Raw genomic sequence first — 15,529 nt, 5'->3', positions numbered from 1 at the left:
AATTTGTCTATACTATTGATGCTGTTAAGTATTTCAGTGGTACAGGGCTCTGACTGCCTTGAGTTCCTATATTGGGAGAAAAATGAGATTAAAATAAATAAAAGATGTCAAGAGCACAGGGCTTTTATTTGAGATGTAGGGTGATTTAAAATATTCTGTTCAAAAACACTAATGCAGCTACTAACTTTTAAGTGCTGTCTTCATGTATGATCAAATGTCTTTGAAGCCACAGTTTCCTTAATGTTTAAAGGTCTCACAGGGAATATTACTTTTAGCTTTGAAAGATCAACCATGTAACCACTTCCTTCTCTCTTTTCTTTGTTTTTAAAATGTGTGCAGAATATTGGCAGTTCTCTATAGGAGGCAGATTTTCTATATTATTTTTGATCCCCTAGGTCTTCTAAATATTATGAGCTTTTAAAGATCACATTAACTGTTCAATACCAGATGTTAGCTCATGGAGGGTCGGCAGTGCTGAACTGCTACTCATCAGTTGGTTGATTTTCTTTTCTTGTAACTAAGGGACTGTACTTGCCACAAAACCAGGAAGGTATAATAATAATAGTCTGCAATATGGGGCAGGCTGGCCTTTGTGTGGCCTGGAAATTTGTTGGCTTGATGTATTCTTAGTAGTTACTAAGGCATTTCATTGACATGAATTAGTTAAACAAATGTGATTTTCTTCCCGCTCTGCCCATTCATTTTAACATTGCTGTCACAATTATTTTGTTTGTTACAACACACTGTATCATGTCTCAGAGTTACAGTGTAGTGTACTGATGTATTTGTATTGTAAATCCTACATTTACTTGTGAACTGGAATTAGAAGTTAATTGCGTGTTTTTGCAGCAGTGGTTTGGCATTTGGGTGCAGGCTTTCCCTAAAGCCTTTTGTGTTGTTTTATGAAATGTACAAGGAAGATTTTTTCATTACATAGAAATGAGCATAATCTCATCTAGGAATGCAGATTTGCATATCCCAGCCATACTGAAAAAGCTTAGACTTTTAAGAAACCACAGTGAGATAAACAACAAATAGCAGTATACAGCCTACTGCATGGGTTAAAAATATGGATATTTCTTACATTCTATTGGATGCAGAATGGCCAAAGTTAAGTAGATAGAAAGATAAATGGAAGACAAAAAGCTACACTTTTCAGTAGTGTTAGCAAATGTTTAAGTATCTGTTTTGTGTAATGTGTATTTTAACCTTATGAGGCTGGTTCTATACTGCCCAAGTTCCATGCAATTGGGATTGCATTATATGGTCAGTATAGAACCATCCAAAGTGAAGATTTGGGATTCTTCACAGCTGCATTTTTGTGAAAGAATGTTGGAGTAGCTGTATGCACATAGTATAATGGATGTGTAGCATTTACAACATAATAGGTAGTCAAGATTTGGAAACTTGGATGTTCAAATGTGCCTTCGAATAACTAGTTTAGCTCCTGATCAGATCTACCCAGTCCTAATTTATGGTTTTGTTTTTTTGCTACACTTTCCAGCACTTTATTCCCAGCCCTAGCCTAATAAGTCCGCGTTTTTGTACAAGCCCCTGCCCTCCCCCAGTTTAAACATGCCCATTTTTTCCAGCTTCTTGTTGTCGATGTTGGTTGATGTATTTTTATGATATTTTTATTTTTCTGGTTTTATTTGTTTGAATTATCTTGTTTATTTGTTATATGTTTAAATTGCGTTTACTTTGTAATTTTGCCTATGTTGGGCTTGGTCCCCATGCAAGCTGCCCCAAGTCCCTCCAGAGAGATGTTGGTGGGGTATTTATTTATTTATTTATTTATTTAATTTACTATGCTTCTATACTGCCATTCTCAGCCCGAGGGCAACTCACGGCGGTTTACAAAATGGGTATAAGAATAAAGTTGTTATTATTATTTTAATAAGAACATAGGAAGCACCATGTACATGACCGAACAAGCCCAGCATGGTCAATCAAATTAGCTAACTAGTCCTACTTACCTTTTGAAATCAGGGCAAATTGGGTACGTTCATAATGGGATGAAGATAGGAGGAACCCAAATAGTCAATTTAAAAGGGTTTGTATAACTCCATTGTTGCAGACCTAGCTTTTTTTGGAATTTGAAGGAGAGTGGATGCAATTTACCAAAAGGAAGGAAATAAACTTTAAAACATACACAGTCAATTGCACATCTTAGACCTTTTGAGAGACCTCTCAGAGAACCTGTATAGCAAAAATAAAGGGCTTTGGAATGTTGCGTGGCTTGTGAATGATTGTCTAATGTAGTGAAGTGAAACTCTTTGCTGTGAGGTAGGATGTGAGAGACCTGATGTCATAATATTACTACCTAGCAATGCATGATGTCTGCTGGATGAAGGAGTGAGAAAAAGAAAATACATGAGACAGATGCTGTTTAGGGAAACTGATGAGATTTACCAAATACTTAATGAAAGGCAACCCAGGTAAAATTTAGGCTGTATGACCTATACTCTTGAAGGGTTATTTTATATTATATTATCTGGTTTATTTCAGATTGAAGCTTAAGTAGGCTGAAATAAAGTATATAAATGTGTCGTTAAGAGTCAGGAATTTTAACTTTTTTATGATAGTGTTGAAAAAAGTGCATCAGAAGACTTATAAAAAGGAGTTGTCCCAGAGCATTACCTGAGAAATGCCAGCGCACTTCATAAACTTCTTAATATAATTGCACTAAAATGTTCTTTTCTCCCTTTTCTCCTAATTTAGGGCTGAAGCAAAAAACCTTAAAACTTAATTGATATTCAGGTCAACTGAAATAGTTTGAATAGCAATGGAAATAGAAAATGAGCAGATGGACAACATCATTTCTGCAGGTGAGGTGTTTTTAGCTTAAAGGACATAATCATATGACAATATCAGCCCCATATCAGAAGTTTGGTTACCACATTGGATGTTATATATCAGTGTGATCGTTTCTTCACTTGGAAAGTTGTTATGTGCCATCAACTTGTTTCTGGTTTATAGTAACTCTAACTTAAACTATAATGGGATTTTCTTGGTAAGAATTGTACAGAGAACGGTTGCCTTTGCCTCCTTCTTTTGAGAAGAGAGTATTACTTGCCCAAGATCATGCAGTGGGTTTCCATAGCCAAGCAGAGATTTGAACCCTGGTCTTCATAGTTGTAGTGCAATACTCATACATCACATAGGCTGTATCACATGGAAGGAGCTTACCATTAAGATTTTACCGTATTAATTTCCCATGACAGTGTGTAGTTTTGATGGTGCCTGATGGTGAAGTGGAGACTCTTCATTGAGTTGCTGACACTGTGTATACAGTTCCTAAGTTACAAACATCCAACTTACATATGGCTAGTAACAAACTGTGGTGAGACAACAATGAAATCTGCCCCAAAGAAGGAAATACACTCACGAAAGAGTTATCATGGGGGAAAGGTGTCTCCATTGGAGCTTTATCACCAATCCTTGTTTCCTCAACAACTCAAAATTTTCAAAATCCAATCCAATCTCAAAGTGGAATTAAGTCTTGTTGTTTGTTCAAAAGTAACTCTTTAAAATGGAAACTTTGTGTATGTTTTAGGCAAAATAAGTGTTCAGCAAAAAAGAACTTTTATTAACAAGATAACAGATATGAATGGCAATTTATTTTTTTACAAATGTGTAAACCCTGGATATGGCAGTGCTTTGTAGCCTACATTAGTTTTTACTAATGTGGTAGTACAGCAATATTGTAATGATTTATCAATAAGGACTGGAATGCTATTTAGTTATGTTTCTAATTTAGACGTGTAGTTAAGTAATATCTTACCCCCTCCCCCCCCAAAAAAACCCCAACTTTTGCTGGGCATCAGTTGTGTGGAGAAAAAGGCTCTATTTTGGTGGCAATTAAAGCATCTGGTAGAGTAGGAGTGGGGAGGGGAAGTGGCAGTAGTATCACTGAATATGTAAGAACCAGATGTTATACAGTACATCCATAACTCTGCTCCCGAATTCTGGGCACTTCTATTATCTGATGAACTTATATAACTCAGAATTATGTAGGTTAAAATTTGGGTTGCATATAAACTGAGATTCACTTCATACTTTTGACAGGTCTCCTCCAAAATGTAACAGCGTTTCCATGTTATTATACAAAATACAAAGACAGATTGCATAATATTTACACTGCTGTTTTTGGTATGGTCCCAAAATGTGGGGAAAGCATGGAATTACATCACAGATAGTCCCATCATGACCATACTATCAGAACATGTTTTGTAAATGTACTTTCTATTCATCCTTGCCTCTTATCTTTCTTTTATCTCTTGCACCGCCATTTGCTTTTGTCGCTTTTAGAAGTGAAACTGTCTTTCGGATATTGTTGAAATCATCAACTTCATTCATTTTGCAAGCTGCTTAGACTAGCATTTTGAAATGTATGTTATCTGTATCAAACCTACTTCCTGTCCCATTGAGATTTTCTGTCTTTTTATTTTTGAGACTTGGATAATTTGAGTGATACTCCGTTTTCTGGCGATGAGGGAAACGGTGGGAATGAGGAAGTAAAAAATGAAATCAATGGTAACTGGATCCCTGCAACATCTATTAATGAAGCTAAAATCAATGCTAGAGCAAAGAGAAGGCTGAGAAAAAATTCCTCTAGAGACTCTGGAAGAGGCGACTCCGTGAGTGATAATGGAGAACCACCAAAAAGTGGAATCACTGTGCCAACCAGTCCAAAGGGAAAATTTTTGGACAGGCGATCTCGTTCAGGAAAGGGAAGGGGCTTACCAAAGAAAGGTAGGTGCATTCTGATCTAATGGCAAACAGAGATAACCTTTTTGAAAGCTGTTCAATTGTCTAGTACACCTGGGGACCCACAGGTTGAGAACCACTGGTCTAGTAGATATAGTTCTTATAGGTCTACAATTTACTTTTTCATCCTGAATTTCTTGATGCCCGCATTTGTAGTACGTTTATTTCATGGCATGTAAGAAGAAAGGCCAGGAGTGATCTGAATAGTGCTTTAGCATAGGTCTACATATTTAATATTCACCTTAGAATTCCCTGACAACATCTTAAGGTTCAAAATCTTAACATGAACAACTTAGTTAAGTAAGAGTGATGCTTTAATTGATTTGATTAAAACCAGTTGTTTCAGTTAGATATGATGATACTGAAAATACCACCATTTCTGCTTGTGTTTTATTAACATTTGGAGTCTTTGAAATGTTAGAATGAATAAATAAAGCAAAGTGTGTAGTCTGCCTTCAATATTAGTTGTTTTCCTCCCTTCTTTTCAGGTGGTGCAGGAGGCAAAGGTGTGTGGGGACCACCTGGTCAAGTGTACGATCTGGATGAAGTGGATATTAAAGATCCCAACTATGATGATGACCAAGTAAAAAAAATGCTCAGTTTGCCCTTTTGGTTACTCAGTGTTACAGAGAAATGTATTCATAAGACATTTTCTGGGAACATCTTCAGCAATGTATTGTCAACAATGGCTACCATTGGTCTGATATTAATTTTAAAACCCATTTAAACAAAACTATACTTTTTAGAAATATATACATTTTTTTTCTAGTTAGCTTTGTTTATTTGTTAAACTCCTTCAATATGTGGGTGATCTTTATGCCCCACCCTGTAATGCAGTTATTGGACCACAAAAAAAAAATGAAGCAGTGCTTCAGTTTCCCCCTTCTTTTTTTAGAAACCAGACTATTGATTTCTTACTAGTGATTTTCTCTGAGTCAAGTTTATCAAAGCACCTACTGTTGGAAACTGATTTATTTTACAAGGGCAAGCATACTATTGCTTTGCACACTATGGAAGACTATGCACAATGCACTGTGCCTTATGCACAAATATGGGAGAAGCTCTTGGGATTTAAGAATGTGGCTCCCAAGATAAGATTTTATTAACACTTTCCTCATGTGCCACAGCTGTATTGATTCCTTCCCACTCCTTTGCCCTGTTTGCATAAGCATCAAGAGTGGGTTTTTATTAATTTCCCCTTTCCTGGGATAGAGAGAGAAGCAGTGGTTCAACAGTGGAGACAAGCAGCTGGAAAGGAGCAAAAAGTAGAGCTTTGAGATATCATTTGATGTGCTCTTCCTTGTCTGGGGAGCTTGCAGTGTGACCTTGGGGTCATACTGAGCTGAAGTAAAGTGAAAAATACACTGTAAGCCATATTGTCACATCAGTCTTAGATGTAGCTAAAATTTGTTTTCTATCTTTGAGTTAGTATTGCAGTTTACCCGATGGTAGTCATGATGAATAGAAAACTAGAAGCCTCTTCAAAGAATAATATTTGGAAAGCCTGTGATCTGTTAATTTCAGTGGAATGATGTTCAAAGAGTTCATTGCTCTTAATCTGCACAAGGTGACTCTTGTTTCATTTAATAGTTTGTTGTACTTAAAACAGGGTAACTGTGTCTATGAAACTGTCGTTCCGCCTTTGGATGAAAGAGGATTTGAGAAAACCTTAACACCAATAATCCAGGAATATTTTGAACATGGAGATACAAATGAAGTGGCGGTATGTCTCTTGGCTTCCATTTTATAATGATTATTAATATTTAGAAAGGCATTGTGGGAAAAGTGTACTTAAGCCACAAAGCATTATCATGTTAATGTAAGATTTTGTAATATTTACTAATATAAATACAGGATTGATTAGATTGTGCAACACAGGTGGTTTAAGAAATGGAATAGTTTCTATACAGATTATTATGTGTTAAGATAGAATGCTTTATTGAATAACTATTGAGAAGTTGTTCCTTCCTTAAATTCCAACATCTGCTTCATTGGATATCTATCCCCTATCTCCTGTTGTGTGGGTGTCAGATAGAGTCTGAGCAAAAAATAGACACGGTCTATTGGCTAACTCAAATTGTTAGTACTAACTTGAGTAAACCCACTGAAAGTCAGCATTGACTCTAGTTGGGACTGTTACTCAGTTTTAGCCTCATAAATCTGTGGAGTTGGTCTGACTTGGAAAAGTAGTACTAGTCCAATGAAAGAGACATCCTTTTTCCTTATTTCCTCCCCATCTCTACTGTATAGGACATACAGATCACAATATTTGAACTAAAATAACAGGTCGCCTTACTTTTCCTGCTTATAGGAGATGCTGAAAGATCTTAATCTTGGGGAAATGAAGTACAGTGTACCAGTATTGTCTATATCATTGGCATTAGAGGGGAAGGCTAGTCACAGAGAGATGACCTCTAAACTCCTTGCTGACTTGTGTGGGACAGTCGTCAGCATGAAGGATGTGGAAAAATCATTTGACCGGCTTCTTAGAGACCTACCAGAACTAGTATTGGACACTCCCAAAGCACCACAGGTTTGTTTAAAATGATTGTTTAAAATGAAAGTGGTTGTTCTGTAGCACCTCCACTACTCACATTAATTAAAAGTGCTTTATGGCATAATACACTCAGATTTAGCTAACGTTTTGGTAGTTTGGTGAAAGAATCTGCATTTCCACCCATTTTCATAATGCAAAGTGTGTTAAGAAAAACTACCCTAAAATATGGCAGAGCATCCAAAAATCAGACAGGATACAACAATTTGAGCATCAGCTCATTAGTGAGCAGAGTGTGAAGTGCCATTGGTTGTGGCTGCAAGGAATTTACAGCTTAAGCAGGCAAAGATGCAAAATCCAATCTTTAAAAAATCACAAAAGGTTTATTTACAATACAAAAATAACTGTATTTCTTCATAATAAATAACTGGGTTTGAGCATGAGAGCAGAAACAGAGAGGAGAAAAGAAATTCCAACTGTCATACAGGAGACATGAGGGAAGGGAATTCCCTCAGCCTATACTAAACTAACTGCTCCTCGTTGAGGACTTGAGACTTGGACAGTGTGGGGTTGAATTTTAACAAGGTGTGCTTTGACACACATAGTGTTCCAGTTTTTGCTTACGTTTCCCTCCTGTCCTCAGACTTACAGCACTGTTATATATGCACATTGTGCTGATAAATCTTTTGTTCCTCCATTATTATCCATGTGTAACTGGCTCAACAGTTCCTGTATGCAAAATTTTGAATGCCCAACTTTTAAATGCTCACCTGTTCATCTGTCCACTTGGATGGGTGAGACATGTTATACTATGAGGCAATATTTTATCAAAACGTAATGATAATTGAAACTCTCATTTTTCCAAATTCTGCACAATGAAAAACCAAATTATTGGAAGGCCCTCATTTTGAAAAGTATATACATTGAAAGACAATTCATAGAAATGTGCCATTGTGTTTGTTTTGAGAAGTAGTATTCATTTCTTGCTTTGTAAAAGCCTAATTAAAAATTTGATTGTGTATGAGTACAACAAAGCAATCAGTAACAGAAGCTTTTTTAGAATAATGAATAAAATATGACAAGATGTTCATGTAGCTACTGGAACTGGGACATTATCTAGCTAGAAATGCATGTCCCTGTTCATGTTTTCATGATGGAGACAGTGGTGATATCAAGGTGCCTGGCAAGAGAGATGTGAACACTAGAGATGACAACTGCATCTGTGCTGCACATCTTTGTCCCCTTTATTTGTATATCCTTGGTTAATGATGTGATGGATGATAAAAGTAAGTAAGAAAAAAAAATCCAGACCTGACTATTTCAGATTCATTCTATAAAATATGTTTCTTTTTCATCACAGTTGGTTGGTCAGTTTATTGCAAGAGGAGTTGGAGATGGGATTCTGTCTGGCAGTTATATAGATGGATACAAAGGCACTGTGGATTGTGTCCATGCGCGGTAAGTGTATTGCCCAGTGTAGTTTAAGAAAATTTATCATATTTACTAAATAAACAAGGTAGACCTAGTTGTGTTTATAAAGATACTCAGGTTTTACAGAAAACCCATTGTTCAAAATTATGAGGATATTGTCACCACAGAACAGAGTTTATAGAATGTTTTTCCACTATAAGTAGTAATGGCTAAAAGTACAGATTTCAGAAAAGGGCATTTGACTTAGACAAAGGAATGCAGGTGTAGAAATAATAGCTTGGGATTTTCACTTGATTTGATATTTGTAGCTGCCAAAGTCTTGGGTTGGTAATATGACAGCTACCTCAAATATTGGCATATGGTTGGAGTTGGGGTTTTCTGATTATTTTTAAGCACCAGGGCTGCTTTAAAAAAAAGAAAGAAAAAATCAGATGAGAGATATGTCAGCCTGTCTTTAATCAGAAACCCTTTATGAAGTCTTGTTTTCTTTTGAAAGCAAGCAATGTTACTGACATCTAAGACAATATTGATACGATTGTTATTTCTGCTATTACAGAACCATTTATCTGTATTTTGATTTTTGTAAGCTGTCTGAGAACTTGAAAAAGATGGATTATGAAGAAATATGTTTACTTGAATTTTGAACTCATTGTAGCAAAACTTATGTGGCTGTTTTCATTCTGAAAAATATTTATAAACATGAACAATTTATATATTTGATAGTTTGTAGTAAAGTATCTATAAAGCTTGCACAAGGTAATACTGAATGTAGGATTTAGCCCCAGTAAATATTAGGTCACTTAGGCAGCAAACATAGACATATTCACTAGAATATGTGGAATACAGCGGGGCTTATTAAATAGTAAACACTGTTAGTTATGGTACTCAACTTTGTGTATAAAACATATCTTTCACACTGATTGTGTATTTCTGTACTGTAGTTGTGTTTGGACATAATGCTAAACCATAAGTTAATATATGAAGAATTGAGCCCATTTTCCCCTTATGTGTTCCCTTCTTTTTTATGGCGTGGATGCAAAGAGATTGAAACTTTCTGCTTCTATTTTAGATCAACCACAGTTTACTGTGTCAGAATTTTAAACTATGGCTTATCTTTAGTGAATAAAAACAAATCAGTATCATAAACTGTGGGGTGGATCCAATGAGGGGTTTCTGCTTCAAGGAAAAACAGAATTGATCAGAACCAGGAGGTTCTCCTCCACTGCAGCCCCCCATCAGTTTCTGGAGATGTGAGGAACCCTCTGGAACGGTTTTTGTGTAGCACGGGGAGCTACAGAGTGAAGGGTTAGTTCTGGAAGTCATAATAAGTAAGCATTAGACATAGGTCTGTGGTTTGTACTTGACTTATTTCCACTAAACATTGTTGAAATAATTCAGATGGATTTGCATGATACAGCAAGATGCAGCTAATCCAACAATTGAAACACAAGTTTCTGGATTATTTGAAGGAGGGAGGAAAATGTGCAAGCTTGGGGAAAATCTCAATTCATTGTTGCATTCGAGTGTGATTTAGCATCATGCCTAATCAACCCTGTTGTTTCAGAGCTTCAGTTATGGTTGTGAATCTTGAGGTGCTTAAAGTCCTTTATACCTTAATGAGATTTTTTATATTTAACTTTGTATTCCCTTCCTAGAGCTGCCCTAGATCGAGCTACTGTATTGCTAAGTATGACCAAAGGTGGGAAACGCATAGACAATGTTTGGGGATCAGGAGGTGGGCAACAGCCTGTCAAGCATCTTGTTAAAGAGGTAATCAACTTAAATGTAATCGTTAATGGGTGTTCCATAACATTATCAGTTTAACAAATCTGGCTCAAGGTTACAGTGGACCTTGTTAAGACTTTCTGCACACACCTCAGACCTCAACACCAATGTCAAAAACACGCAGCACGATTCCACACAGGACCTGTGCCATACCAGAACAGCAAAGACAAATATCAGCTAAGTAAAATAAACATCAAATATTAAATAACCAGAAAAATAAAATAAGGTGTAAACACTAAACTAATCTGGGAATATGCTATTGCAACACATCCAATGAAGTGATTTAAAACCAGTATTAGGTATTCCTTCTTTCTCTACATCTTTCATTCCCTGAAGATATAAATGTCTCTGCTCTCCCACCCAGACATAGTGAGCTGGTGGTGAGAGTGGAAGTGGCACTTACAAAGTACATTGGTGATAATTTCTCACTTGCTCCTTTTACATAGCACCACTAGGCTGTTCTTGCGGTGCCCTTCAGAGGAAAAACCAGCAAGCAGGAGGAGGAAGTGGTGGTTTCTTTTGCAAGAAGCGCATACTGGAGATTTGAATAGTTTTCCTGCTACAAAAGAAGTGTAGATTTTAAAACACATCATCTAATCTAGTTGTGTGTTTTTATCTATTAGATTGATATGCTGTTAAAAGAATACCTTCTTTCTGGAGATGTTTCTGAAGCAGAACGTTGTCTTCAGGAGTTAGAAGTGCCCCATTTTCACCACGAACTTGTTTATGAAGTAAGGCGGGATTAATGCTTCTCTTGTATATGGATGACATAGTTAATACAACATGCAAACCATACTGAGATTTCACCTTTGCTAGTAACAATATATTGGTTGCAAATATGAAAATGTATATGCTTCTCATAACGGCTATTGGTACATAGTCTGCACTTTTTTACACTAGTTACCTGCTTCAAAGAAGTCGCTTCTTTCCATAATTTAGTGACTACCACTAAACTTACATCAGCTCGATACCTTACTTAAATTTGAAGAAAAATGGTACATGTTAATGTTTAATTCAAGAGACTTTCCCCCATTTTCGTTTGCTTCCTTCATATTTTAATCAATTTTCAATTTTCAATTTGTGTTGCTCTATTATATGGTGCGATTTCCACACTGAATCTGAATAATGCTTACAAAACTGCAGAATATTCTAATTGGATACTCTCCATGCTATTTCATATTCTGACTGATGGGATAGTCTATAATACATTCTTTTTTAGTCTTGTACTTTTTATTATGCCTCTGACTCTTTAATGGAGATAGTGCTCTTATATTAAAATAAGAGCCTTTACACAATTTCTCAATGAATATTCAGTTCATTTGACTTTATATATATATATGTATATTTTAGGCAGTTGTGATGGTTTTAGAATCAACTGGAGACACAAACTTTAAAATGATGCTCAGTTTGTTGAAATCCCTCTGGAGATCTGCTGTAATTACTATGGACCAAATGAAAAGAGTAAGTGTATCCAGATTTCCTTGTGTTACTATTTCACATGTGTTTGCACTAGAATTAGATTAGGTAATATAAGGATCAAGTGAGATTTTGGTAATGTGAGAGTTTACTTCTTTAAAAAAATTGGGAAGAACATAGTGACCTGTCTTTTACCAAACCAGACTATTTGGCTGGCTCATTATTATTTATGCTGCCTGGAAGGGTCTTCGGCAGAGGTGTCTCTTACTTACGGCTGGGGAATCAGACTGTATGTTAACAGATACAGAGATGCGTATTAAGATAGCACTAAGAGTGATAGGGAAGTATTTTAAGTGTACATAATTTTCACTGAGAACTGCAATACTCTGATGACAGGTGCTAAGCATTTTTTCCTAATTCTAATGTTGCAGGGCTATGAACGGATTTACCGTGAAATTCCAGACATTAATCTTGATGTGCCACATTCGTACTCTGTGCTTGAACGGTTTGTAGAGGAATGCTTTAGTGCAGGAATAATATCAAAGCCATTAAGAGATCTCTGTCCTTCCAGGTACATATTTAACAAAGTGACCCCATGCGTTGGCTGTGCATGTGTGAGAGAGATTTAACACTGACTTTGCTGCTTTGCTAATCTGAGCTCAGGCATTTCCAGTTGGCAGCTGCCTTGTTTTTTCCTTGTACTGCAGTGCAGGGCATGTTGTCCTAGAAGCAAGAATGGAGTTTCACAGCTGGGAACTTTCAGTCTAAACATCTGAGGATGTTAAACTCCCATCTGTATATGAAGCTGTGTTTTGGAACTAAATGCCCTTTGAAGATCACTATACAACTTGTGTTCTCATATTGCTTCTCTGTTCTCTCAGGCTTGTATATATGGGCAGACTTCTGAGCTATCCTGGTTTTTATTTCCACATCTGTAAAGATGATGAATAGAAGATGAAAATGCATGTGTTAAATCGGTTTAATGTCCGTATTACTGAAGCATTGTTTGATTATGCTTAAATTTCTGCAAAGTCTAACTACATTATTTTTTAAAACAAAAAAATGACTGTGAAGTTGTACTAGACTTTCTTATTCCTGTAGGACTGTGAAAGTGCGAATTGCTGCTAATTCTGGAATCTCAAGATAGTCTTTCTTAGCTTTGCAGGGGCTTTTCCTTTTGCACCTTCCTCATTCCTGCTCTTGTATCTCTTCATTGTGGTCTCTGTGCATCACATACATTTATGGCTTCACAGAAGCATTCTTTCAAACATTCTTGACCTGAGCTTTTTTTAGGGAAACCGCATTAACTTTTGTGTTGCTTATGCAATAGAGTAAACAAAACAAAAGCTACATGGCTTCTTGCTTGTAGAATTTTTTATTAGTGAAGAACTCCCACTGTCAGTAAAGCCAAGTAAAATGAGAGATTCTGAAAACATATTGTGTATTTAATTTTAGGGGAAGGAAGCGCTTTGTAAGTGAAGGAGATGGAGGCCGCCTGAAGGCTGAGAGCTACTGAATTCACAAACCAACACTTGCAACTGTAGATGTTTAAAGGGAATATACATGTATATATTCTGTAGCAAGAGTTGCTTGGTGCAGTTTGTTTATTTGTAAAAATGCACTTGTTTTGAGGCACAAATAACTTCTAAAGATTGTACAAATTTGTGTTCGCAAAGAATTTTTTAAGCATTTTCTCTTTTCTGAACCTGTAGTTCGACAAAAGTAACCCCCCTTTCTATGGAGGTTTGCTGGAATAAGCTACTCTTTTGTAAGTGCCATATTTGACCTAATCATTCCATATTTTGCATTGATACCTGTATGCCCCTCCTTTCTTTCAAGGACAGTGTTGTTGGGTTTTTTGTAGTAAAATCACTGGTTTATTCAAAGCTTTAAAAATGGGTCAAGTTAAGCTGCTGGAACCCTATTTTGGCTGCTGCTGTGAAGAAACAGTTATTTCTTAGATTCTTTAAAACAAATTTAGTCTGATCATAAGATGCATTCATCTTTTTCCAGGTAATATAATGAATTGGTGTTAAGACTAGTTCAGCAAATGGTGGCTGGAACATCTATTTTTTCTACAAAACTGGAAAAATGAACAGTTCTGGCAGAATGTATTGCAAAATAAACTTTTGTGAAGCAGAGTTTTCTTTTGTTTTTCTTAATCAGTGTTTAAATTTGTGTTCATTGACTCTTGGAAATCAGCTGAGGTTCTTGCCCCAGCCTGTGTCAAGGAAGTTCTATGGGTTTCTCTTTATTGTTCGTTTAAAGCACTTTTAATTTTGTTGTATCATAAGGTTGCACAATTGCTACATGGATGAACCATTGCTAGAGTAAACAGATGTATCCCAGAGCTTGACTGTATGTATAGTTGAGCAATAATTGTTGCCCCCCCCCCCCCCCCCCCGTTGGCGTTAGCAGAGTATCGCAGAAACTCAGAATAATGGACTCTGGAGTTTCTGGTAAAAGCAGGTTTTTTGCTTTACTTAAGCAGCTCAAAATAGACAACATACACCATCAGCGGACAGACATGAAGAACACAATCCGAAAGAGACAGGAACAAATACAAACTGCAGCTGGAAGGAAGTTTATCTCTGGCACTCCCTAATCTTTCACAGAGCAAGAACTCAGGGTCACATTCTCACAGCTTGTTACTTTGCTGTTGTGTGTCAAAATGCATCCTGGCAATACAATTCTATTACAGTCACAATCCTATCACATAAAATTACATTTAAACACACATCATACATGACACACTGACAATTCCCCCTCTTTAAATGTAATTTTCTGTCCTTACTATATACACATTATCTTAACCACAATAAAATCTTAACCTCTATAAGTAACATTCATTTGTTTTCTTAACTCTATTTATAACATCATTTATCAAACTAGACAACAGTATAGAGCAATCTCTTATCACAATCCATACGCACAGGGAATACAGAATACAATCTTATAAACGACTATACACAAACACATCTTCTGCAAAAAACACATCTTCAAAACGTCACTTTTACATTCTTTGAACAATATGATTACCATTCACAGTTATCATCATCAGTATAGTCTTTTCCTACTGGGATTCTGTGGAATTTACCTGGCTTGGACAAATAAGGAATGAGCATATATTTTGTTTCTTCTCTCTTCCCTGCACTTACTTGTTCCAACTGAACTTCTTGTTCCTCCTGCTTTACCTGTCTGTTGTTTTTGCTGTTTTATTCTTGGGTGAACTTTTACTAGGCGTTAAACTTTCTGTTTTCACTGACTGCTGTTGCTTCACTTCATCACAAGGTATCACTCTGCTTTCTTCACTTACAGTTCTCTCACTAGCTTCAGGTCTCTCTTCTTTCTATCCCTAAGTCTAGAACGTGGTGAAGGAACATTTGACACTTCCTCAATGTCTGACAACAATACCTCTTCAATACCCACATTTGTGTCTCTAGTCTCATCATCTTTATTATCAAATTGAACAAACACTTCTTTATTACAGTGTATCCTTTCCCATCCACTATGCGTTTCAAAATTAGCACTTCTGGAAAGAATTATTCTTCCATTTCCTGCATAAAAACGATACTTATTTCCTTCATAACCAGTAAACCGTAACTTTTGACATTTTTGTTGACCCTTCCTTCT

At 36.4% G+C, this 15,529-nt stretch overlaps 1 protein-coding gene across 4 annotated transcripts in view; it reads left to right on the top strand.

The window, feature by feature from the left end:
- Positions 1-14,037, top strand: part of PDCD4 (programmed cell death 4) — a 31,366-nt gene extending 17,329 nt beyond the window's left edge. For all 4 annotated transcript variants that reach the window (XM_060768392.2, XM_060768393.2, XM_060768396.2 and 1 more), the window contains exons 2-12: positions 2,722-2,828; positions 4,456-4,755; positions 5,259-5,353; positions 6,380-6,493; positions 7,082-7,303; positions 8,625-8,722; positions 10,351-10,465; positions 11,104-11,211; positions 11,831-11,941; positions 12,328-12,467; positions 13,352-14,037. In XM_060768392.2, the coding sequence (XP_060624375.1) occupies positions 2,786-2,828; positions 4,456-4,755; positions 5,259-5,353; positions 6,380-6,493; positions 7,082-7,303; positions 8,625-8,722; positions 10,351-10,465; positions 11,104-11,211; positions 11,831-11,941; positions 12,328-12,467; positions 13,352-13,412 (1,407 nt within the window). In that variant the 5' untranslated portion in view covers positions 2,722-2,785 and the 3' untranslated portion in view covers positions 13,413-14,037. The remainder of the gene's footprint in view (positions 1-2,721; positions 2,829-4,455; positions 4,756-5,258; positions 5,354-6,379; positions 6,494-7,081; positions 7,304-8,624; positions 8,723-10,350; positions 10,466-11,103; positions 11,212-11,830; positions 11,942-12,327; positions 12,468-13,351) is intronic.
- The last annotated feature ends 1,492 nt before the right edge of the window (positions 14,038-15,529 follow it).

This window comes from Anolis sagrei, chromosome 3 (assembly GCF_037176765.1).
Source record: "Anolis sagrei isolate rAnoSag1 chromosome 3, rAnoSag1.mat, whole genome shotgun sequence".
Lineage (NCBI taxonomy): Eukaryota > Metazoa > Chordata > Lepidosauria > Squamata > Dactyloidae > Anolis > Anolis sagrei.
Note: the sequence above shows the minus strand (reverse complement) of the source record. Positions and strands in the feature narration are given on the sequence as shown.